The sequence below is a fragment of the Centrocercus urophasianus genome, unplaced genomic scaffold, assembly GCF_019232065.1.
Source record: "Centrocercus urophasianus isolate 14NV4802_14NV808 unplaced genomic scaffold, USGS_Curo_1.0 seq_13, whole genome shotgun sequence".
NCBI lineage: Eukaryota > Metazoa > Chordata > Aves > Galliformes > Phasianidae > Centrocercus > Centrocercus urophasianus.
This window is the reverse complement of record NW_024884475.1, coordinates 26,082,517-26,106,864: the sequence shown is the minus strand read 5'-3', so window position 1 is coordinate 26,106,864 and position 24,348 is coordinate 26,082,517. Positions and strand designations below refer to the sequence as shown.

The following is a 24,348-nucleotide window of genomic DNA, read 5'->3' as shown; positions in this document are numbered from 1 at the left end:
TGCAGTAAATTCTGGTTGTTTCTCATTTTCCTTCCTAAAAATGAGATAAGTTTCCTGCATTTCTTCCAGTGTAAAGTAAAAGGGAGATGTTCCTTTAACTTCCTAGGTGAGAGCTTATTTTTTGAGCATAAAGTATTTACCATGGGAACACTATCAGATCTGGTGGCGAATGAGTAGAAAAAAAGAAGTGGGATTATGTATTCATATAGTACAGTCTGCTTGAACAAGACCATCTTTCGTTCCAAATTTCAGTTGTGTAAGGTGGGAAAATGGCTTCTAATTTTAAACAACCACTGCTGAATATAAAAAATGTTAGCAGTAGCTTAGAAAAAACTATTGTGTATATTTTCTTATCAGTTTTTGCCAATTATCTCTGGCACTTCCAATTGATTTGGTGCCTGACCCATCACTATTCTGTCTTAGCATTAATTCTCCTCTTTCAAATGTTAAAGAAGTGATTTTCTTGGAAGGCTGACATTCTGCTCAATTATTTGTATCTTCATATCCCATTTCCACCTTGAAAAATACAAAAAGCCATTGGCCTTGTAAATATTCAGTTTTGCTGATTAAAGAGTTGAGTGGGGTCTAGAACCACTCTGATGCTTCAACTCCATTGGGATTTTTATATGCTATTATAGATGGGATTTCAGTTTGGAGTAAAAGGAATTCGGGCTATATAAATGTGCTACTCCTGTCTCTTAAAGGTAGCAAAATTGCCAGTAAAGGTTCAAAAAGAAGATTCTACATAGTTCCTATATGAATACTTTTATATATGAAGAAATGCTTCTTTTTTTCCTGCCTGTGGTTCTGCAGAACACTCAGCATTGTATGTTTATAGCACACAGATTTGCTTCTTTTCTTGTGACATCTTCAAAGCTCCAGTTGTAATGAAATTGCTTTCAGGATGCTTTGCTAAGATACTTTTAAAATATGCATTGTTTTCTGGAGATAAAACCCTAAATCTTCATTTCTTTCAGAACTCAATCCTTCCTCTCTTGAATTCTCTCTACCAGTAGAGTATTTGATAATGAAGATTTTTTTTTTTTAATTTTATTTATGTAAATGGATCTTAGAATATGAATAATAATGACAACTTTCTGACTTATGTACTTTCACATTTATTTATATTCTGGGACTTATTGTTCAGGACATTTTCTCTTAAATACTGTAAAGCTATATTGATTAAATATTCTCTGGTTCTACTTACAGATCCTGGTAGGTTTAATTTTCTAAAGGTTTGTGTCACTCCAGTTTATAGGAGGGAGAATCTCTTACAAGGTTATTCATTTAATAGCCAAAATTTCTAAACATCTGTCTCAATTGAAAACCAAAATATCTGTTGTGAAATATTAAAATAATTTAAAATATTGTATTTAAAATTTTGAAACAATTAGAGAAGCATTGGTCATACTGACCATTATTTATGCAGCCATTAAGAGATATTGTTTGTATATTCTTAATAGATTTCAGGTCTCAGAACACAAGAAAATGTTCTGTCCCTGAAATGCAGCGACTGTTACCAGCATATTTAACAATCAACTATAATTATGCCAGAAAGCTTCCTTTATCTTATTTCTAGTGATAAAATGTAAACAAATCACTTCTTTTAGATATATTTCTATTCAGTTGTTTTGTATTTGTTGTTCATTGAAAAGTCTTTCACATTATAGTTCTAAGCTATTTTCATTATACAATACCCATGCTATCTTTACAGTGTGTAAACTTACAGTCCCCTACCAAAATAAAAATAAAAATTTTAAACAAACAAAACAAAACCAAAAAAAACACCCACAAAGAACATCTCAAATAAGTCGTTTGAAAGCCATGATGGAAGGAGACTGGAGATGTGTCAGAGATTTAGGTAAGGAACTTCAGATGGAAAATTGGTATTTTAAAACTTGAAAGATTGGGATTTCAATTTAAATAATCAAAATGAGCATCATGCAAAAAGAGTAGGTACTTTAAAAATGTAATTTTGTCAAACAAAATTAATTTATTCTTTTCTCTGTCAACATTATCTATAAAGTGTTGAAATGAACATTCAGACCAGTCAACACTGGGAAGCTTGGATGTTTAAATGTTTTAAGATTTGTATTTGAAGTTCATCTATTGATAAGCAGAGGTCTACTGTTTTAAGTGATCGATCCAGATTTTCAATAGAGATGCTAACATAAATACGAAGAAACATTGATAGCTAGTAATACAGCATAAAAGTATATGTTTTACCCCCAAAATAAGTGATCATTTATTTTGATGTATTTTTATTTTCAAAGTAACTGTACTTTATTTTAATTATGTATTTTAGGCACGGAAGGGGCAGTGTTTGGACATTCCGTGGAGACACCCCATATCAGAGCAGAACCTTCCCAAGACCTCAAGTAGGTGTTGTTCAAAGAATTCTAAAATTAAGTATTCTTCAAAACTAATTACAGCTTGATTAAAAGCAAATATTTATATAGTGATCTCTACTGCCTTCTTAATGATTCTTACATATCCAAAACACTGTTAGACTCAAATTTATTCTAACTATTCAGGAAAGACCCACTTGTGTTAAAAACCACCTCATATTACTTGTTCAGCTTGTATTTCAGAGATTCACCCTTCCTGTCTTTCGGCTTTATTCATTAGCATGATGATTATTGCTGCAGAATGTTTTCCAACTCACCATTCCTTCATCTCAATTTTCCAAGATGGACTTAATTAATGAGAATTCTACTGAATCTTCATTCCATTTTTTGTCTTTTAGTTAATCATGGATTCAATCCATTTTTTAATTAAAAAAAAAAACAAAAAACCAACAACTTTTGCTGTCTGGTCAAGCAGAACTAGCTTATGTGTGATTTTTTTCTTACTATATTTTATATATAATGTATTCTGAAAGATTTTATACATATGTGCTGTTATGTGTTAGGTAGGATTCGATGATATTCCCTTCATAAAATGTAACTACTATTAGGACAGAGATTTCTTGGCTTTTGGCATGAACCTTTCTAGAAGGTAACCTACAGACATTGTTTCAGCTTGTAACTTTAAAGAACTGCAAATAGTTACCGCATTGTATGGTTGTTTCTGATGGTAAAATGGAATTAGATGCTCAGATCATATATATCTTTGAAAACTCCTGTTACCACATACTTATTTATCTTACTTCAAATGATTTTTAAAAATCCTTTAAAAAAAAAAAAATTAAGCCCTGCAAAACTTTTCCCCCCCCCCCAAATTTTTTTTTTGCTGATTTTAAATTTGTTGATTTTAAATATGTTGTCAGAAAACAATTATTTACTATTGAAATGATTATTTGCTAAATATGCTGAAATAAATCAGCCCAAATATTATGCCCATTTTCTTGTCTCAGGCCCAATTAATAAAACTATACTGATATTGTGAACTGATTTTATCTTCCAAAATAGAATAGTTGCATCCTAAAGTGATTTTTGTCTCATGCTACATGCCAAAGAGTGACTGGAAAATACAGATGTATTATATTTTTTTTCCAAAATACAGTATCCCCAAGTCTTGGAATTTTTGAAGTTAATGGTGACATGAGAAAGAAGAAAGTTTGCTGGGCTTACATTAAAACTCATTTTTTGAGTACACACATATGTTTGCAGTTTGATAGCAGGATTCAGTGTATAAATGCAAATACATTATGTTCATTTGAATAGTTATATACAGGTCTGAAAGACACAGGAATTTAATTTGATTAATTAAAATACAAATGATCCCTTAGTTTTTCATTTAAGTATACATTTTAAAGGTCAAATAATAAGCATCAAACATCAAGATACGATTATATTTGAATAACATGTGTATTATATTCAAAAAAGAGATATTGGAATAAAATTCATAACAATGGATATGTAAAACAATTACCTGCTGAATTTGAACAGTGGAAATTTTTGACAACCTTGATTACTAAGAATGAAGCTGAACTATACAGTTTCAACTACAATACAAGTTTCACAGTGTTTGAGCTGAAAGTTCTGGAATTTTAGCTCAATCTGTTCTGGATGAGGAGCCAGAAAGAATTTATATTATGTACAAATTTCTAAAGCTTTGCCTCTCCAACACTCCTTGCACTATATCCAGAATTTGAAGTCTTCAGTCAAAGAACCATCTGTAATATATAGTATTATAAAATGTATTGTATAAAGACAGTTCAGATAAGATTTTAAAGGATAGAAAAAATTTCTTTCCTATATGCCCAACTACTTCATTTGTTCATATCTTATATTTTCAAATAAGTAAAAAGGTTTTGCTTTCAGAAAATACTTTATACAAAATCCTTTGTGAAAGCTGGTAAGCCTCTTTGTATCAAAACCCAAAAGCTAATTAAATCTTACTTTTATTAACTGTAATAAGGAGCATAAAAGAATCATGCCAAAAGGAAAAAATATCTTAATAGTTTAATAGCATATTTCTCTTGCTAACTTTTATCACAAGAACACAGGCAAACTAAACCACCAATGTGATAGGCCACCAAATATAGGTTTTAGGCTAATAGTGCATTAAAACATGGTGTAATAATTGGTAATATCTATTCATAAAAGAGGCATACAGTAGTTAAATGCCGATAGTTTTGACCTCAATAACCTTCTTGATAAAGTGGTAAATTTCTTTATTGTTGCTCTCGAGATACCTGCAAATCAAATCCAATAGTTTTTCTTCTCTGTGAAGCCTTGCTTACTATTGACTACCAGCTAATCCTGCAAGGCTAATGCTGGGCATAAAATGAGATGGAAATTGATCAAACAGTAAGGAAGAACCCAGGATAGTGGGATCGTACATTAAGTCTGAAAGAATTCAGAACCTGGTGCAAGGCATCTGTTTCATGTTGAGTTGCCCGATGGTTTCTTAAGGACCCTCTTATGTGTCACTTTAGAAGTAGTTTACTAACAGGACAAAGTACCTGTTCTGTAAAACCATGATACCATAGAATACATTAGAAAGGAATTTTGACAATAAATTGAGAGCAGACAGGGAGTAACAAAAGAACAGGGACTCTTCTCCTCATCTATTATACTCAGAAATCAAATAATAAAACAAATTTAATCAAAACTGAGAAGATGATGTAGAGTTAAAAAGCCCAACTTATTTCATATGTTATTTTTAAGGACCTCTGTTTCTAGCTTCCTTCTTAATATTAGTTTTTAATAAAGTGAAAGTATTCAATTTGTATATTTTCAGAATTTATGGTTGGTGTTTGAATAGTTATTTCAGTGTTTGGGCATATATATTGCAAAAAATAGTTGAAAACAACAATTGACTAGCTGTTGAAAATATATTTTTCCACATACATGTTTGTACAAAATTGAGATAGGTGTAGTGAAAATCAGGAAAATTGACACAAGGTAATCAGCTTTATATTTATGTATTTATAAATTATTTTACATGTGTACATAAAGCAAAAGAAATATACATTGGAATAAATAGATAAGAAGGAAACAAGTTTCAAATGTTAGTTTAGAATAGCTTAGTTAGTTTAGAATAATTTAGAATGTTAATTTAGAATAGCCTCTTAAACTAGAAGAGTAATTTACTTTCATGTTCGGTGTAGATAATTATATTTGACTCAGGAGAAGGAAGAATATGAAGGAAAAATCTGAAGGAAGAAAGTACTGCTGTCACAATAGATAGCAAAATTTACTGAGTTTCATGTCATTAATTTGAGGTGCTGGATAATCTCTGTCTCTTGTCTTTGCATGAGCTAAACATGAAAACAAGGTCAAATAACCAAAATATATGAAGTTTTCAAACTAGAATGTAAATACTTTGAGTCTGATAGATTAGTAAGAGTGGCAGTTGTAATGAAAAGGATGGAAAAATAGGTGAAAGGAGTATTATAGTAGGTCAGATCTTTCAGGCTGGATTCAATGGTATGCAATGCTTTCAATATTATTTTGAAAGATTCTTAAAGAAAAGAATTATTAACAACTTGAAGATAAGTAAAAATTGGGGTGAAATAGAAGGTGGTGAGATTATACCAATCCAAAAGATATTTTTCCCTCAATAAGGTATTTGATAGTCTAGAAAACAGGAATTAGGTAGATCATTTCATCAAAGATTTGTATAAAGATTTTGATATAGTGCCATATCTAATGAGAAATGAAGAAGAGTGCATTTAGGGAAAATGTAAATGGTAGATAAAGGTTATACTGTTCAAATCCTTCCTTCCACCTGATGGGTGATTGCAAAGATGGTTTCTTCAGGATGAATTTTATTCACAGATTTAATTAATTCACTCTAAGAAAGAAGCATGCACTAAGTTTTCTTTAACTTTCCTCACATCACCTGATTTTGTCAAGCTGTTGCTTTAAATATTTTCTCTCTTTAGCATACCTCACCTTTCTCTTCTTTATTTTTTCTGGCCCTTTAGTAGCATCCCTGAAAAAAGGCACTCTAATGCTTTGGATTACTTTCTTTTCCTCCTCAGTAACAATATATTTATATTCTCAGTTGACCTCCTTTATTTGCCTGTGTCAGGAAATTATTTTTCTGATTTTTATCTATGTCACCTAAAATTAAAACACTGTTATTTTGTGTGTTGTTATTATAATGCAGACTTGTTGAACTGAGATCAGTGGCATGTATGGAGCAATTAGAACTCAGATTTGAACCCAGCAAGGTGATTTCTGGGTTAATGAAAATTCCAGGAACTGCAATAAAGTCATGCTGACACAGACAGTGATGTGTAGAGAATGGATATAATAGCAAATGCTGCCTTGAATGCTGTTCTAATTTAACTCATAAAAGTTTCATCTTTGCTTAAACTGACCATTGACAATGGTCAATGAGTAGAAAAACTGGTTATGTTGATATTTAGTAGTTTGTGCTATTAGCTATTCCATAAGGTCTCTATTTAACTTTCTCTTATTTAAGGTCTTGCTGTGAAGTCACAAAATACAGAAAGGCAAACTGTGTCCTTAAAGGTTAGTTTCCCACACATAGAGAGCTTCCTGTGAAGATATGAGAATTTTGCCTTTTGATAAAGGTTATCTGATGATCAGTGAATGACATTAAAGACTCAGGAGTCCTGCACATCTTCCCTTGCATTTCAATAAAATCTTTGTTTTCTTCCTGAAAATACAGACATTTGGTTAAAAACCAAATACAGTAAGCTTCAGAAAAAATTACTCTTCTAGCAGTGAATCAGATACAACTTGTATAGGGTGTAAAGGTATCAAAACTATTTGTAATTATACAAATATATGTAAGTAACGAGATTGAAATGAATGAAGTCTTATTCTCCCAGCATTCCTGTCGTGATGTCAAAATGAACTAATCAGGAATGCTCTGTTTGAATGGTTTCAATATCTATTAAAAAAGGTAATCCAGGTTTTTTGTCACAATGGTCATAAAAGTTCATGGTTATTATTTATGTATACTATTGGAGTTTGCCACCCAAATTTTGTCCAATACCTTCTGTCCTAGTAGACAGGGGCTTTTTTGACTTCAAAGTTTGCTTGAAAATTAAGCAGCCAACTGTTCTTATAATAATGATAGAAATTTGGGGGGGGGGGGGGGTGGATTTACAATTGTTTGGGGCCACTGGAGAACTAAATTTTCAAAAGTAGTTGTGAAAAAAAAATCTTAATTCTAATTTGAAACAAAATCATTTCCGTGGAGGATGAGAAATTCACTGAATTCTATGGTGTTTTGGGGTTGGAGGGCCATTTTATAAAGAAGTGAAAAAAAGGATAAGAGGAGTTTGGAACAACTGGAACAACAACAACAACAAAAAAACCCCCACCAAGATGAGAAGCCCATCATCATATATTAAATACTTAAAAGTACTGAAGTATATATTAAACATCAAGATGTGTAAGGGGAAATGAGCACCTGAATTACATGTGCACTCTCTAGCTGGCAGCGTATTTTTTAATCCGCCATTTGGAATTCAAATTCCAGAGTGCTAGAAGTTCATATTAGTCATTTTGCTAAATAGTGTAGACTGGATAGACGTGAAGCAAATAAATTATTCACATTTGCACACAGGGATCTTCTTTCTATTTTAGGAAATATTTTCTGCTAGTCAATAGAGCAAAAATATCATCGATGAATTATATGCCATGTGAGTTTGAGGGATGTGCAAGAAATAAATCTAAATTATTTATTAAAACCTAAAATTAAATCTTTTGTTTCTTTATTATTACTATTTTTCCCTAATACGATCTAGGTCAGCCTGTAAACAGAAAATAACAAATGAAAAATAAATATTTCTGTATTTCTGATGAGAAATATTTTAATACCTTCAAAGTAACATACTCAAAATGTTTGAAAACTTTCCTTTTTTAGCAATAATGCTTTAATGAATTCAGCCCAAGTCCATGCAGCTTTGATCCTCTAAAATTCGTCTTTAAAATTAGCCCTTGATAATTAAAAAGAAAAAAGCCCTTCTGTGCTCTGGATAGATCTTTCTGAATCACATGTAAGAATTGACAGATTATATTATTTGAAAGTGTTGTTTTAAACATTTCTTCATCTTTCCCTAGTGTGTTGTAGATTCTGTTCATTAATAGCACTAGTTATTTTATTACAGCTGTGTGCTGGTTAGGAAAGCAAAATTATATTGTATTATATTATTTAAAAATTATATTAATATAATATACATATTATATACAGATAAATATATATTATATAAAATTATATACATTTATGTTGTATTATATTGTATGATATATAAGCAATATTATATTCACATGGTCCCTCACCACATCCTTCTCTCTAAATTGGAGAGGTGTGGATTTGAAGATGGACTATTCGATGGATTAGAAATTGGCTGACTGAATGCAGCCAAAGGGTTGTGATCAGTGGTTCTGTGTCATGGTGGAGGCCAGTCATAAGCGGTGTCCTTCATGGGTCGGTCTTGGGAACGGTGCTTTTCAACATCTTCTTCAATGACATAGACAATGGCATCAAATGCACCCTCAGCAAGTTTGCAGATGACACCAAGCTGAGCGGTGCAGCCAATACATTGGATGGAAGGGAAGCCATCCAGAGGGACGTGGACAGGCTGGAGAAGTGGGCCCATGAAAACCTGATGAGGTTCATTAAGGCCAAGTGCAAGGTGCTGCACTTGGGCTGGGGCAATCCCAAGTACATATAGAAACTGGGGGAAGATCTCCTTGAGAGCAGTCCTGCGGAGAAGGACTTGGGGGCCCTGGTGGACGAGAAGCTGGACATGAGCCAGCAGTGTGTGGTTGCAGCCCAGCAGGCCAACGGTATTCTGGACTGCATTATAAAAGGGGTGGCCATCAGAGAGAGTGAGGTGATTGTGCCCCTCTACTCAGCTCTTGTGAGGCCCCATCTGGAGTACTGTGTCCAGGTCTGGGGCCCCCAGTACAGGAAGGACTTGGAGCGGGTCCAGAGGAGGGCCACTAAAATGATCAGAGGGTTGGAGCACCTCTCCTATGAGGAAAGGTTGAGGGAACTGGGCTTGTTTAGCTTGGAGAAGGCTATGGGGAGACCTCCTTGTGGCCTTCCAGTACTTGAAAGGAGTGTATAAACAGGATGGGGAGCGGCTGTTTATGAGAGTGGATAGTGATAGGACAAGGGGGAATGGTGTTAAACTAAGACAGGAGAGGTTTAGGTTAGATATTTTTATCACGTAGAGGGTGGTGATACACTGGAAAAGGTCGCCCAAGGAGGTTGTGGATGCCACATCCCTGGAGGCATTCAAGCCCAGGCTGAATGTGGCTCTGGTCTAGCCTGGTCTAGTGGTTGGCAACCCTGCACGTAGCAGGAGAATGGAAACCAGATGATCATTGTGGTCTTTTTCAACCCAGGCCATTCTATGATTCTATGATTGTACAATTCAGATTATCTCAGTGAAGTAAATGCTAATGTGACAGGCCATCAGTAAATCTGAAAGGAAAGCAAATTCTTGGTTTGCTATTCTAATAACGTGCTATTCCTTAAAGGGATGAATTACAACATGGAGTGTTACAATTGTATTATAATGGAGATTAAAGCTTTCAGAAATATAACAAAAATATTTTAAAGAAGCTGCATATCAAATATAATTTATCTGAAAAGATTGAGGAAATAATCTCTCAGTGCATAGGCTTTTCAGTTTCCAATAGCATGCAGGAGATTGCATAACTAAGTCACTTTTCAGCTGTGTATCTTCTGAAGAATAATAACAAAAAAAGTACATTAGTAGCTGTAAAACAAATATAGGCACTCAGTTTTATTAATAGATGGGTAGTATTTTAAAAGCTACTTCTCTAATCATCAGCCATTCACTAATATTTCTACCAAAATATTTGATTTCAGGAAACTGCTAAAAAAATCTATTGCCTGAAAAAGAAACTTCTCCAGACTACGTTGAAGTCTCATATTAACAACTTAATTTCAGAAATTAATTCTCCAAATGTCTTCATTTTAGACAAATAGAAAGCTATTAAAATTGACAAAGATAATGAACAACAATGATGAAACACAAGGGAACACCTCAACTTTTGTTGTGCTTTGGAAAAAAATGTTAATTTTTCAAACAAAATTATTTTTTGTTTGATATTCCTAAACAGACTTTTTCTGTCTTCCTACTAGAAAATTTCTGATGTCTAAGAGTGATTTTGATTATATAAAACCAGAAATATTTTCTGGGTTTTTTTCTCCTAAAATCTACATATTCAGTGTAATGAATATAGTTAAGGAACATTTTTTATCCTAATTATTAGAAGGTGGGAGCTGAAACCAGTAGGAAATCTTAAGATTCTGAGAAATTAGTTTATAAATCACAAAATCATGTTGCTGAAAATTATGGATGGAATGGAAATATCCAAATATTCAGCACTGAACTGCATAGTTCAATTTCCTATGAAATTCAAAGTAAAATTTCGTTAAGCCAACATAATACTTTCAAAAGCCTCATTTCTAAACATTCTACACAGAAATGCACGTTACCTAAATGCCAGGCATTTATTGATTATGACTTCTTTTTTTTTTTTTTTTTTTTTTTTTCATCAGTTTGCTACTGTACTCCAACACTACCGAGCTATGATCTTTGCAGTACAAATCTGTGTATGCTGACTGGATTGCAGAAGTCTGACCTAAATTGTCATGGAACTAGTACAATAGCTTTCTCTGCTACACACACCCTTTCAGAAAATTTCAAACACACATAATAAAAAAATGTTTGTTACACAATATACAATTAGTACATAACGAAGTTTTCTTGATTTATAGCAATGGTTAAATTGGGTTTGATATTTGTAAATCAGATATGCAGCTCTGTTTCTCTGTTTTGGAGTTACTCGGTATTTTGTGAGCAGCAGAATTCTGTTATACTTTCCATTGCAAACGAATAAGTTTTCTCTCTGAATGTTACTTTTTGTTGTTCTTTTGTTGGTTTTGTTTGTTCATTTGTTTCCAGTGTGTGTATACAGTTTCTAAAAAGTTTTGGAAACTCTTTTTCTGTTGTCTTATAGCCATCAGAAATTAACATCAGATAACCACCTGAAAAACACTGAAGTTCATGATTAAAAAATTCATGATATTTAGATTCTTTCCTGGTACAAAGAAGCACAAAAATGATCTGTTAACCTTTTCCTATATAGACTGTAAAAAAAAAAAAAAAAAAAAAAAAAAAGAAAGCATGTAACAAGTACAGATTTTTGTGCTATCTGCAAAAAATACTTTGCTGTTATCTGAACACCTGCTTTTAATAGTCTCATTTTGTGCTACCAGGTAATTTTTCTGTGTGTTTCCATCTTCTGTCCCATTGAATCTGAGTGACATATAATGAACAGACATATTTCACAGATACCATCTTGGTAACTTACTTTGCATGCAAATGTGGCATTTTGATTTCAAATTATCCATTACTACTCTGTATACTAAAAAACAAAAACAAAAACAGTGGTTGAAATATGCTGAAATTCTGTCATTCCACTGCCTGATAGACCTTTCATTTGGCTCTTCTATAGCAAAATTCTTTGATGAACTACTCATATATATAATATGCCTAGTAACTCATTATACTTTGGAATAGATTTGGCCTAACACTCAGAATACAATTTGGTAAAGAGGGAAATGCAGTGTTTTTATTGAGCTGCTCACTCTAGCTATTTTTATCACTAGCATATTTCATCTTACAAAAAGCTTTTGTTCAGGTAGAGTAAGAACTGTGTTCTGTCATTATATTACTGTGATACAAATAGATTAAAAGATTTGTCCCATTCCTAACAGGGCTATGCAATAAGTCTATCGCTGAACCCATCCAGAATTCATTTCTTTGTTTTCCAGTTCAATACATTTGATCACCTTTTCTATTCAGTCTGTGAACACTACTACTATCAAAACCTTGCAGTGGTTCTTCCCGTTCAAGAGATCTATCTCAGCATACTGAGATAGAATATAGATGAGAAGGTACCTCAGTTCTGCACTAAGCTTAATTGAGAATCTTGAGTATAGAGTACAGAAAGAAAGGGAAAATCTGTCAGGAGTAGAACAACAATAGTTGCACTAGGGAGACATACCAAGTCCCAGTAATATGTAGTTTGACCCTATTATATCAGTATTAAAGAGCATAATGAGTATTTTGCAGAACAGAAAAAGGGCATGCAAAAAACCGTGGTAAAAGAGACTGGAATGGTACTCTTTCCCTTTTTTCATACATAATGCTGCTACATCTCTGTGAAATACAAATAAGCCTGTGAAGGCAAAGCCATTCTATTCAGTATTACATTATTATTTAAAACTGTTAAAGTCCTTTGCTTAATTTTTATTGAGATGAACATTTGCCATTGGTCACTTAGCAAAGTTTAGTTATTAAATTGCCATTACAGTAGCACTCATAGAAATACATGGAATTGTAAGTTCCTGTATTTCAGTTTTAGTATAGGCAAACATCAGTAGGCAGGCACCTATGTATCATTAAATGCCTAAATGCTGTCCCAGGCAGGAACAGATTTAAACACAGATGGATTTTTTATTCTCTGAGCTATAGAGAACAGTGAGAGAATCATCTGTATGTATAATAACTCACTTCTGCTTCATTAACTTTCAAAATACATTAACAATTCAAAATGTGTATCTTCATGCACTGTGGTACTCTAGTTTTTAAGTCTGGTTGATTTTTTTTTTTTTTTTTGGTGGTTTGATTCAGTGTATTTTTTTCTCAGTGATTGTTTTTGTCTTTCAGACTTGAATCTCCAACTAGATCTTTGGTGATGGAAGCACCCAGGGGAGTGCAAATCAATGCAGCTGCAGGAGATTTAAAGGCTACATGTAGAAAAGAACTGCACTTACAGTCTACAGAAGGGGAGGTAAGCTCAGCCAGTAGATAAATGTTCTACTTCCCTGTTCAACTTAAAACAAATAATGCAAGGATCATTTATTCAGCAGCATGGTAAACATACAAGAAGCATTCTGCATTTGTCTATATTAAAATAATTTATTTATTTTTCTTTTTTCAAATATTTGAATTACTAAATCTCATGCACACTGAAAAAAATGAAATGGATATAGATAAAAATAGTTTTTAATATAACACTCAAGAAAAACACTATCAAGTCCTTCGGCATATCCTTGGGAAAAATACAGCTAAGTGATGATGGTAAAAAGAAATTTTGGATGAATTTGACAAGCTGAAAGAGAAAAGTTTGAATTAATACCTTATTAAGCTGTGATAACATGTTTCAACAGATTTGCTCTGCATACTGCATATTTTTCCTTTGGCTGTTAATACCTCTGAAGGGTAGAGAATTTCAGCGCTGTGTTCATTGTATGATTTCACCAAAATCATGTTTCAGTGATCAACAAGACAAAAAATTTGGTATGGATTCTTCATGTATAAACCTGTGTGAAATCAAGAAAAAAATGTCAAATTGGATCAGTGGTTTGGTTCATAATCCATGAATGGCGGAAATGTACGGAATATATAGTATGACTTTTAATTTTTCTTAAGTATCTACTAGTGTACATTGGAAAGATGTTTTTGGAAGTAATTCCTTATGATCTCAGCTAGATTGCCATAATAGGAACTTGAGAAAAGTTGTAATAACTATCTTTTGCATTGTTGGAATTCAGTTATGAACAAAATGCTTTATAGAAAAAAAAAAATGACAGTGTAAAACAAGCTTAATCGAACTTCCTATTAAAAATGTTTTTTATAGTCCTGGGCATGGAAAATAAGACTTTATTCATCTGTGATTTCCCATGTATATGTTAGATTGATAGTTATGAGAGAACAAGATACCAACCTTTCCCTACCCTTTCCCTTACCCTGTAAGTTCTTTATTAGAGAGTAGTGAGGTACTGGAACAGGCTGCCCAGAGAGGTTGTGCATGCACCATCCCTGGAGGTGTTCAAGGCCAGATTGGATGGGGCCCTGGGCAACCTGGTGTAGTATTAAATGGGGAGGTTGGTGGCCCTGCCTGTGGCAGGGGGGTTGGAGATTCATGATCCTTGAGGTCCCTTTTTGTACTAGAAAAAAAATACAATACATGATTTTTTGGTATCATTTCCATACTAGTTAACTTTTAATTTTATTTTTTTTTAAGTTTATAAGCTTATTTACTAAGGCACCAAAGATACACAAGGTAATGTTTTCCTTCTGTGGCATAATTACTGCTGTGTCATACCAGCAAATAGTTATATGGAATCTGGAAAAAATCATTATTAGCCATGAAGACAATCGTTATGAATTTACAGTGGACTAATCTATGAAGCATATATTTTTCTTTTATTTAAGAATAACTTCAGAAATTATCTTATGAAGAACATTGATGTGTTTATAAAATCATTTTCCTTTACCCTTATTTCTCACACAGTATAATCTTTATCCTCCCACATCACAAAATGAAAGCCTCTGCAAGCATTCTCAGTTCTGCTGTTTGATACATGGTCTTTTTATTTACTACAGTATTATAATAATCCTTTTAGCCATATTACACATTATAATGCATGATCCCAGACTGAATACTAGGGGCTGTAATTTTTATTCACACTCTACTGCTCTTTATAAAACTCTTGAGCTGCACCCTTGTGAGCCAAGGCATCAGCTGAATCCTTTGATTCAATTACAGCTTGGCTTTTAATTGTGAACTATGTTTTATTCTATAAATAAACCATAACTAATGGTTTAAAGTAGCCATCATTTACAAGCAGAAAGCAATGTGAAGCTCTGAGCTCTATCTAAATCTACTGGTTCACATAAGAAGAAAAATAACTTTTCTTATTTGTTAATTCAGCACAATGATTGCTAGCTGGCTACTGCTTCTTTCACATATAAGTATATTGGAAAAATACAGATCAATTTTGAATTCCACAAATACTAGATTTTGCTTAGTATAAAAATACATAGAAATATACCTGAAATACATTATGATATAATCACACCTTTCCAAATAGTTTATTTCATGCTAAAAACTAATTGTTCTAGCAACTAATTTTAATGGTTTTGAAATACATCACTCTTTGAAGAGAAGGGCTGCTAACTAACCTTAGCTGTACTGAAGCTCATGCTGTTATGTACTTTTTCAGGCTGCTTCTTATGTAACCTAAGTTCTGCATTTTCATTGAATCCTATTTTTTTAGCAAAGACAAAATAAATAAAAAGAGAAAGACACACTGACACTCTTTTTTCTATAAATATATTTGCTTCTGCAAGGCCTTTGGCTTGCATGGTCCCTACTACATCCTTATCCTTATGAGAGATGTGGTTTTGAAAGGTACACAGTTTCATGGGTAAGGAGCTGGTTGGAATGTCACAGCCAGAGGGTTGTGGTCAATGGCTCTATGTCCCAGGAGGGTCTGGTGATGCACAGTGTCCCCCAGGGATCTGTCTTGGAAGCAGTGCTGTAACATCTTTATCAGTGACATAAATGATGGGATTGAGTGCACCCTCAGCAAGTTTGCTGATGACACCAAGCTGAGCGATGTGGTTGAAAAGGCAGAAGGAAGGGATGCCATCTAGAAGGTCTTGATAAATTTGAATGTTGGGCTCATGTAAACCTCATGAAGGTCAACAAAGCCAAGTGCAAGGCTTTGCACTCAGTTTGAGATAATCCCAGGTCAAGATAATACAAACTGGGAGAAGAACTTGAGAGCAGCCCTGCTGAGAAGGACTTAGGGATTCTGGTAAATGAAAAACTTAACATGAGCCAGCAGTGTGCACTTGTAGCCAGAAAGCCAATGGTAACTTCAGTTCTGTCAGAAAAGGGATGACTAGTGGGGAGAGGGACGTGATTGTCCCTGTCTATTCTGTTTTTGTGAGGCCCCAGATGGAGTGCTATGTCCAAGTCTGGTACCCCCCAACACAGGAAAGATGTAGAGCTTTTGAATAGGGTCCAGAGGAGGGCCATGAAGATGATTAGAGTACTAGAGCACCTCTCCTGTAATAAACTGAAGGAGCTAGGCTTGTTTAGTCTAGAGAAGAGAAGGCTGTATGGCCTTCCAGTATTTAAAGGAAGATTAGAAATGGAAGGAAAATCAACTTTTTACATGGGTAGATGGTGATAGGACAAGGGGTAATGGTTAGACTTAGATTAAATGCCAGGGGAGTTGCCCAGAGAGACTTTGAATACCCTGTCCCCGGAGATGTTCAAGGCCAGGTTGGTTGGGGTCCTGAGCAGTACTGATCTAGTACTAGCTGGCAACCCTGCCTATGGCAAGGATGTTGGAACTTGATGATCCTTGAGGCAATTTTACTAGAAAAAGAAGTGACAATTTTTAATTTATAAGTGAAACATTTTTCCAAGAAGATTAAATTTTATTCTAGTTCGATTTGAAATGTAATTGATGACTTTTTTTACTCACAGGATTGAGCAGAAATATTTTTATCATGTCTTTCGCTTTCTGGTTTGGGTACAAATAAAACAAAGAAGTCATATTTGTCCTCTGAATTTCAAAGGATTTCTAATACTATTTGGAATTTGATTCAAGAAATTCTTGTGTATGAGTCTGTCATGGGCATACCATAAGCATTGGACCTTGTAAATTCTACTGGTCAGCATTCATAGCAATCCCATTTGACCAACCCTGAAACGGAAAGAATAAATACGCTAGAAATTTTTTGTTTCCATAGCCACCAATATAAATTACAATGGAGTTATCATGCGACTTATGCTTGTGACCATCTAACATGAATTTAGAAAAATATGTGCTTAAAATGAAGCATAACTCTCATAAACGTCACTTCTATATTGAGGTGTTGAAACAAAAGTTCTTCCATTCTAGCAAGAATTGCACACTTTACTATTTACATTATATTTAATGCATATATGTATTAGTTTTCAAATCATCTACAGTTGGTGAGGAAGAAAATGGAACAGAATTAAAGAAGGTTGCTTCATCCGTGTGTGTCATTTATAATCTTTAGACAGAGAATATTCACCACATCTGAGCACACTTTGGCCTACAGCTCTCCTTTCTCCTGTGGCCAATTGATCCTACTTCTATAGAGAATATATTTTGAACGTGCAGATTGTACTAGGTAATTTGTCCCTCTCTGGATATTCGGTACATCCAGTTTCACCCCAGTTATGATATTCATTTCGGTACTTACCTTTTCCTTAATAACACTGATTCTTAAGACAGATATGGTTCCAGATACTGTGCTAGTGTATGTTAGACTTTCAATGAAGGCTATTTTTGTTGAATATTTTTAAAATAAATGCAAAAAACAGAAGTAGTTATTAGAACAATAGGTTGATGTGAACTAAAACATTGCAGTATATGCTGTAATCTGACTTCAGCAAATAAAAACATACAAGCAAATGAAAAATACGTAGTTAGGAGTCTAGCAACCCAATTTATATGATCATATTTCCATTTATGCTTCTGGTAGCATATGCAATAGAGCAAAAAGACTAGACAAAATCTTGAATTGTTATAATTCAAATTAATTCTGAAGAGCCTAAGGGCAATCACATTACACTGTCTTTTCATACTGATTGATGAACACTACCTTTCAGTTTTCCTTCTTCTTTTCTACATTTCATCCAATTTCCTGTTATTTTTTAACCACACTAGTCCTGAATACAATTTGAAGCACTTTGGAATGATCTTTCAAGTCCAGCCATACTTTGATGCATTTTTCAATATTTATAAATCATAACTCTTGTATTTGGCTGTATATAGTCAGAGTGTAATCTCCTCTTTTGTGAGCACTTAGTCAAGGACCTAGGGGAGAACTTTTATACATGACAAGGCTGATTCATATCTCTATATAACATGCCTTGTATGAATATTTGATTCTTTACCTCATGCCTGTATCTTACCCACTGAAAGTACTTTCCTTCAATTTTTCTGTGTTTTTTTGTAGATAAACTGTATTTTCTTTCTTATCTTCCTCTCCTCCTTGTTCCTGTTCAGATAGCTTAACAGCACAGTCTGATGAGTAGATGACTTCCAGATCTCAGTTAATAAACATCACAGGTACCTTTGATATTCTAAACACTTTCACAAGGCACAGGCTAGGATTTCTTGGGTTAGTTAATCTTTGACATTTCTTTGAACATACAGTCTTTTACATGTTTGTGTCTGACAGTTAATAGTGCTGTTATTGCAGAGACTTTTGCTAATTCGTAGAAATAACTGATTGCAAATTTTCTAAGTAGAGAGACCAAATATTTATATTTATTTATTTATAAAGTTCTCAGGTTTCACATTAATAGTAGAGAACATAAGAATATTCATTTAAAGTGTACGATTTTTCTGTTAATTTCACATGCCCTACAGGCTGATTCAGTTTGCTATTTTAATTAATCCGAAACCAGGTGTACTTTTAAAAAAAATAATTAAAAAGGGTAATATTAAAATATTTTTTGTGACATTAAGATACACAAAACAGGGCAATGATCTACAATTTCTAGATCTTAACTATATAAAGGGAACGATCCTGCTAAATATACTGTTTTCCAATGTGAAACATTATTTTGGTGAGTAACTGCTGCTTTTTCCATTTTGTAGTTTCTTAGTCAATCTCCCACAATGTTTCAAGATTTTTTTTCCTTGCCTATTTATCTGCTAAGGTGTGAGTATCAGGTAGAGCATAATGGCTTTGCTTAATCTTCATGCATATGAAGTATTATATGGCTTATCTCCTACCTTTGGCAGCACAAAGGATTAGAGTAAGACCCTTCATACTGGCATTTCCCTGATGACTTCTCTGTCATCTAGTAACAGTATTCCCTGGGAACACAATACTCTTCTTTGTTGCCACCCCCTTTCTCTTCAAACACCTCATTACAGCAACCATAAAAAGTTAAGTAGTTTAAGTTTTGTTGGAAGATTTTTCTGACAAGAATTTCAGTTTTTACCAAAATTTAGGAGGGAAAAGGTTGCATCCTAAAACATGAACTATGTTCCTCTCAAATTCCATACAAAGGGGGCTTTTTTTTTTTTTTTTTTTTTTTTTTCCCTGAAGTAACTAATAATAAATATCAATGTTGCATCTGTAAATTTAGTTTTTTATTGATAACCCTGACTGCATATGTACACAGATTTAAGGTTGGCTTTAAGCTACCTTTATTAAACTTCTTCATCTTGGGTATTCCCAGAGTGTAGCTTATAGGGGTCTGTCTAAACATCACTACTTTCCCAGCTTTCTACAAAGGCATCAAACTTGTCAGACTCATTGCAGTAGATACACCTTCACAAGAATCCACTTCAGTTTCTCTGCAACACAGTACCACTTTATCCACATTGCTCACCAGATGTTGTGGGATGCTTGTTGGAACAGGACATTACAGCTACCACTCAAGATCATGGCATCAGAAAAATCTGGTTTCATCAACATCACAGTGTGAAATTTGAAAGCGCTGGTGGAAATACATGCACAGATGTGCTTGAAAAGATCATTTAATCATTTAAAAGATCATTTAATCTTGAAGTAACTGAGCCACGTTATGTTGCAGTGGACGCTGGAGTAAAAGTCCACTGAATTAAAACCTTAGGGAAGTACACTACAGAATCTCTGCAGTTAGGAGTTGCAGAAGTGTAGCTGTCCTGATGTAAGCAAAGACATAGAAATAATAAGTACATATAATAAAAAATAGCAAAGTTCAAAGCATCCAAAAGAATTTCATCTTCTAGCATGATCTCGAGCATCATATGACTTCTGTTTTCCTTCTGAATTAATTCTTTTTTTAATCAAGACATGTCTTCTTTTAGAATTCATTTAATTTTGATTTATGTACTCCTCAGAATCCTTTCCCACTACTACCTCAACTAAATTGTTACCAGTCATTCTTCCTTTCAAAAGTATATGTAACTGATCTGGTATAGTTGGATTTTCTTAACATGAAAGTCTTCTATATTCAAATGTCATATTATCACATACATAACATTCTAATTTCTGTTTTTTTCTTTTTTCTTTTTTTCTCAAAAAAACAGATAACTAATCTTTTACTTATCTTCTCTGATATTCCGAGTATACTAAGGCTTAGTGAAAAAACGTATTAAATGTCCAAAAGGCTACTCTGGTTGTTGGTTTTTTTTTTAAAACTATTTTCAAGCTATCAAAACCTGCTGATTACAAGTATAGGACATTCAAGGCTCCTGTTTAATATCCGGCAGAGTTACTGTTGAAACTGAAAGCATTTTATCATGTTCTGACGTCAGTGTTTGATCTTTCTCTGAGTACAGAACGATGCTGAACACTATTCAGTATAAAAGATGTGCTGATACTTACGTTAAGCTTACACTGTTGAATGGTATTAGATTTTTATTCAATCCTGTTGATATCTCCACTGTTGCTGTGATAATAGTGGACTTGATAACATTTGTTTTATTTCTTGTATTAGAAATGAAAGAGTACTTTTTATTTGCATTAACTCCACTGACTGATGATTAGTCTTTTGTTTCCTTACCGCATTTTACCAGTTCTAGTTTTTAGTTTGCTACCAAATTCTTTGTTTCTCTCATCTGTTATTTTATTTTCTTATTATGCTTTCTATAGTTACTGTTACATTTGCTCCTATCTGAGCTGAGTTTTTCACATATGCAATATTTTACAGTTCCAGTTCCAATAGAACAGTATTAATTCTAAACACTGTCCACATTTCTTCCATCTAAATTATATATTATTATATAAATTATAATATATACTGACTCCTAATTACTTCAGGTTTATGAAATTGTACTTTTAAAACAGCTTGTGTGTGTAAATGCATCATTCTTTTGTTATAAAAAATGCAGAACAAAGATAACAGTTCACTGCATTTACTTTTGTAATGAATTCCTGTCAGTAAGGATGAGAATTAAGAAAGGTATCATGCCATGCACTTGTCATCTATGCCTCTGAGATTCTTCCTTCTGTCCCTTTTAGTGTTATTTCCCATCAGTGACAGCATCTTCCTCTGGGAGAAGGAAGCCTTGACAGGGTTTATATTATTTTGGGCTTTGTTCAGTCTGTATTTCCTTCAACCATCCCAGTCATTTACATTGCTTCTGCTGTGGATGGTAACATTGTTGTGCATCAGTCATTGCATGGATTTTCATTCAGCTTTCTCTTCTCAGTTTTTTCCCATCCTGCTGTCAGTCACTTCTCTCCAGCACGGGTTCTATAGTGCTCCTGCACTGCTTTTCTGCTATATACCACCAGTTTTATCATAAACTAATATGTATTTACTGTTGGAAATGTCAAGTGTCATATCTTCCCAGTCCCTTAAATGTACTGCTGATATTGTGCTATAGTGTTGTCAAGTTGGCTTTGTTGACTTTCAATACCTTATAAAAATCACTAACAACAACCTAAGGAACTCACCTTTTCCTAAGCTTCTACAGTTGTTTGCAGAGATAAAGCCGTTTTGCTTTGTTACCATAGTCTGCATCCAAGGTAATGGCTGATCTTGCTTTGGCTCTCTTTTACTCCTTCCATGAAAAACTACCTCCAAGCAGCTGGAAGCTTATCTATTTGTACTAGGTGGAATAGTGGAGGATTTGCATTGTTTTTTTCTTTATTTACATGATTTCGTGGCATCCTGAAAATTTAACAGAAGTGTAAGTATTATAGAATTTGATACAGATTTATTAACATTATTCAAGTTTGCTGTTTAATACTGTCTCTTGTTTCCAAGAAGAAGATTAAAAAAAAAAAAATTTTTTTTTAAAGTCATTTGATACGTTCAGAATCAAATGGGAATAGCAAATGACCTCCTTAACAGGACTTTAACCTGAAATATTCTATCCTCCTAATTTAGGTCAAATTGGCTCTTTATTTTGTGCATGTGAATCTGCATCCTTATTTAATTATTCTCAGAATGAAACTATTGTTAAGCCCCTACAGTTTAGCACAGTTCAGCACATATTTCCTGCTGCTTACAGGAGCACACTAGGGAATGTACTTTAATATCTCTTCACACTCATTAAAATAAAAACTTTTCCAGAACAAGGATATGCTACTGACACGCATGAATAAATTTTAATCACAAATTGCACAGGTGAAAATTTGAGCTGTTTAAGAATACTGTCTAAATATTTCTGTATGATATTTCTTGTATCTGAATAAACATGTTGGGGGAACCATTTGCATATACTGCAGTAATGGGCATTAATGGGTATGCAACTGCACAGTTGAAAAACAAGAAATGTTGACAGCTTATATATTTGCAAAATCTCACAACTCTGCCTAAAATACACTTTTAAAAATATGCTACAATACTGAAAGAAATGTACTTATTCTTTTATTTCCCCCTTTTGTAGATATTTTTAAATGCAGATACAATCCGCCTGGGAAATCTACCAGTGGGCTCCTTCTCCTCCTCTTCACCGAGCTCTTCAGCTCCTCGCCAGACAATCTATGAGATCTGCATCTGTCCCAATGGTAAACTTTACCTGTCCCCAGCAGGAGCAGGCTCCACATGTCAATCCAGTAGCAACATCTGCTTGTGGAGCTAGAAGGACTCCAATTTATCCTCACACCAGAATAGCCTTTTGTTACTATCCCTCTGCTTCACAGTTCTGCTCGGTTTCCCTTGTGACAAGTTCAACGCTTCAAATGGCCTGCAGAGCAACTTCTTCCAGTGTAAGCAGGAATACAGCGCTGCCTTCTCTCGTGGTTTGTGTTACCACTCAACGTAGAGATGGGAGTGAGATATTCATAAATCAATGTATTCTTCATCAGGAAACCTGGAACATAATATCACCTTTTGTCCAAAAGGGAGAATAACACAGGTGCCTTTGCTACATGAAGTGAAGCACATAGTTTTAGATTTTTGCAGGACCTGGATATGAACTGCACATATATATATACAGTACATAAACAAATTTGCCCAGAATCTGATGGTGAGATGAATTGGTTATCCCTGTATGATAATTAACTCTACTGTCTGAAAGCACAATTTTCCATTCATCTTTTTTGGATGTAAACTTTTATCCCTGAATTTTAAAATTTTGAAGCATTGTGTGATGCTTGCTTTACTAAACAATTAAATTCAGTAAATGGTTTTTAACACAAAAAGAGACAGAATCCCTCCCTGAGTTTGGTTTCTTTAGAAGTGTGTTGTTACTCTTTGTCTACTCAGTCTAGGGTTTTGTACACTAGGTAAATTTTGGAAGTGCTCAGCAATATTACCTTTCAGAGTGAAAAAGACATCTGTTCTTGTTTGTCTGATCTGAATGGCCTTATATATTAATTTTGTGGCTACTGCATGTGAAGCGATTGCTTTCAGTAGATTTTGGGAAAGAACAGGGTAAAGAGGGAAATACTGATGATATGTCTTTTGACCAGTGTATTGCTCTTCGTAAAGTAATTATAATTGGCAAATGAAAAAAAAAATCTTCAAAGTTACATCTGTCCATTTTCTAGCTAACTGCTGCCATTTGAGCACAGCATAAACTTTAGTGCTAATGCAATGTGTAATACTGAGAAGCAATTCACTAACAAGTGGTATGACACTCATATTTTTAATCTCTTTCGTTTACCATCTGCTGCTAAAGTTTCAAAATAACAGTAACACATATATATACAAACATATATCAAATCACATTAAATATGAAGAAAGTACATTAAATAAGTACATTAATATTATGTTGACTTCATCAGGTCTGTGTTTAAATTATGCAGCCCCATTTGCACCAAGATCTCACTGCTGACTTCTTATTTTTGACCAGTTTAAGATGGGATTTCTTACTTGTATCAAGGTTCATACTTGATTCATTTGATTTGTAATAGAAATCTTATATAAAAGCTTTGGTATACTGCTACATAAATTTATCACAACACTGATTAACAAGAGTATCTTGAAACTTACAGAATCCAGGAATGTAAAACAGTTTAAAAATGCTTCCTATTCTGGAAGATGGCTTGATTACATAAGGTAAGTGCACTTTTTAATACTATCCTTTAAATTACATCACCTAGCATGTAGCTATAGAGGCTTCTGAATGTAAGATCAT

The 24,348-nt window shown here is 33.8% G+C and overlaps 1 protein-coding gene across 2 annotated transcripts in view; it reads left to right on the top strand.

Moving 5' to 3' along the window:
- SGCZ (sarcoglycan zeta) overlaps positions 1 to 22,848 on the top strand; it is a 146,829-nt gene extending 123,981 nt beyond the window's left edge. For both annotated transcript variants that reach the window (XM_042812420.1, XM_042812419.1), the window contains 3 exons: positions 2,306 to 2,378; positions 13,148 to 13,271; positions 22,654 to 22,848. In XM_042812420.1, the coding sequence (XP_042668354.1) occupies positions 2,306 to 2,378; positions 13,148 to 13,271; positions 22,654 to 22,848 (392 nt within the window). The remainder of the gene's footprint in view (positions 1 to 2,305; positions 2,379 to 13,147; positions 13,272 to 22,653) is intronic.
- Positions 22,849 to 24,348: the final 1,500 nt, after the last annotated feature.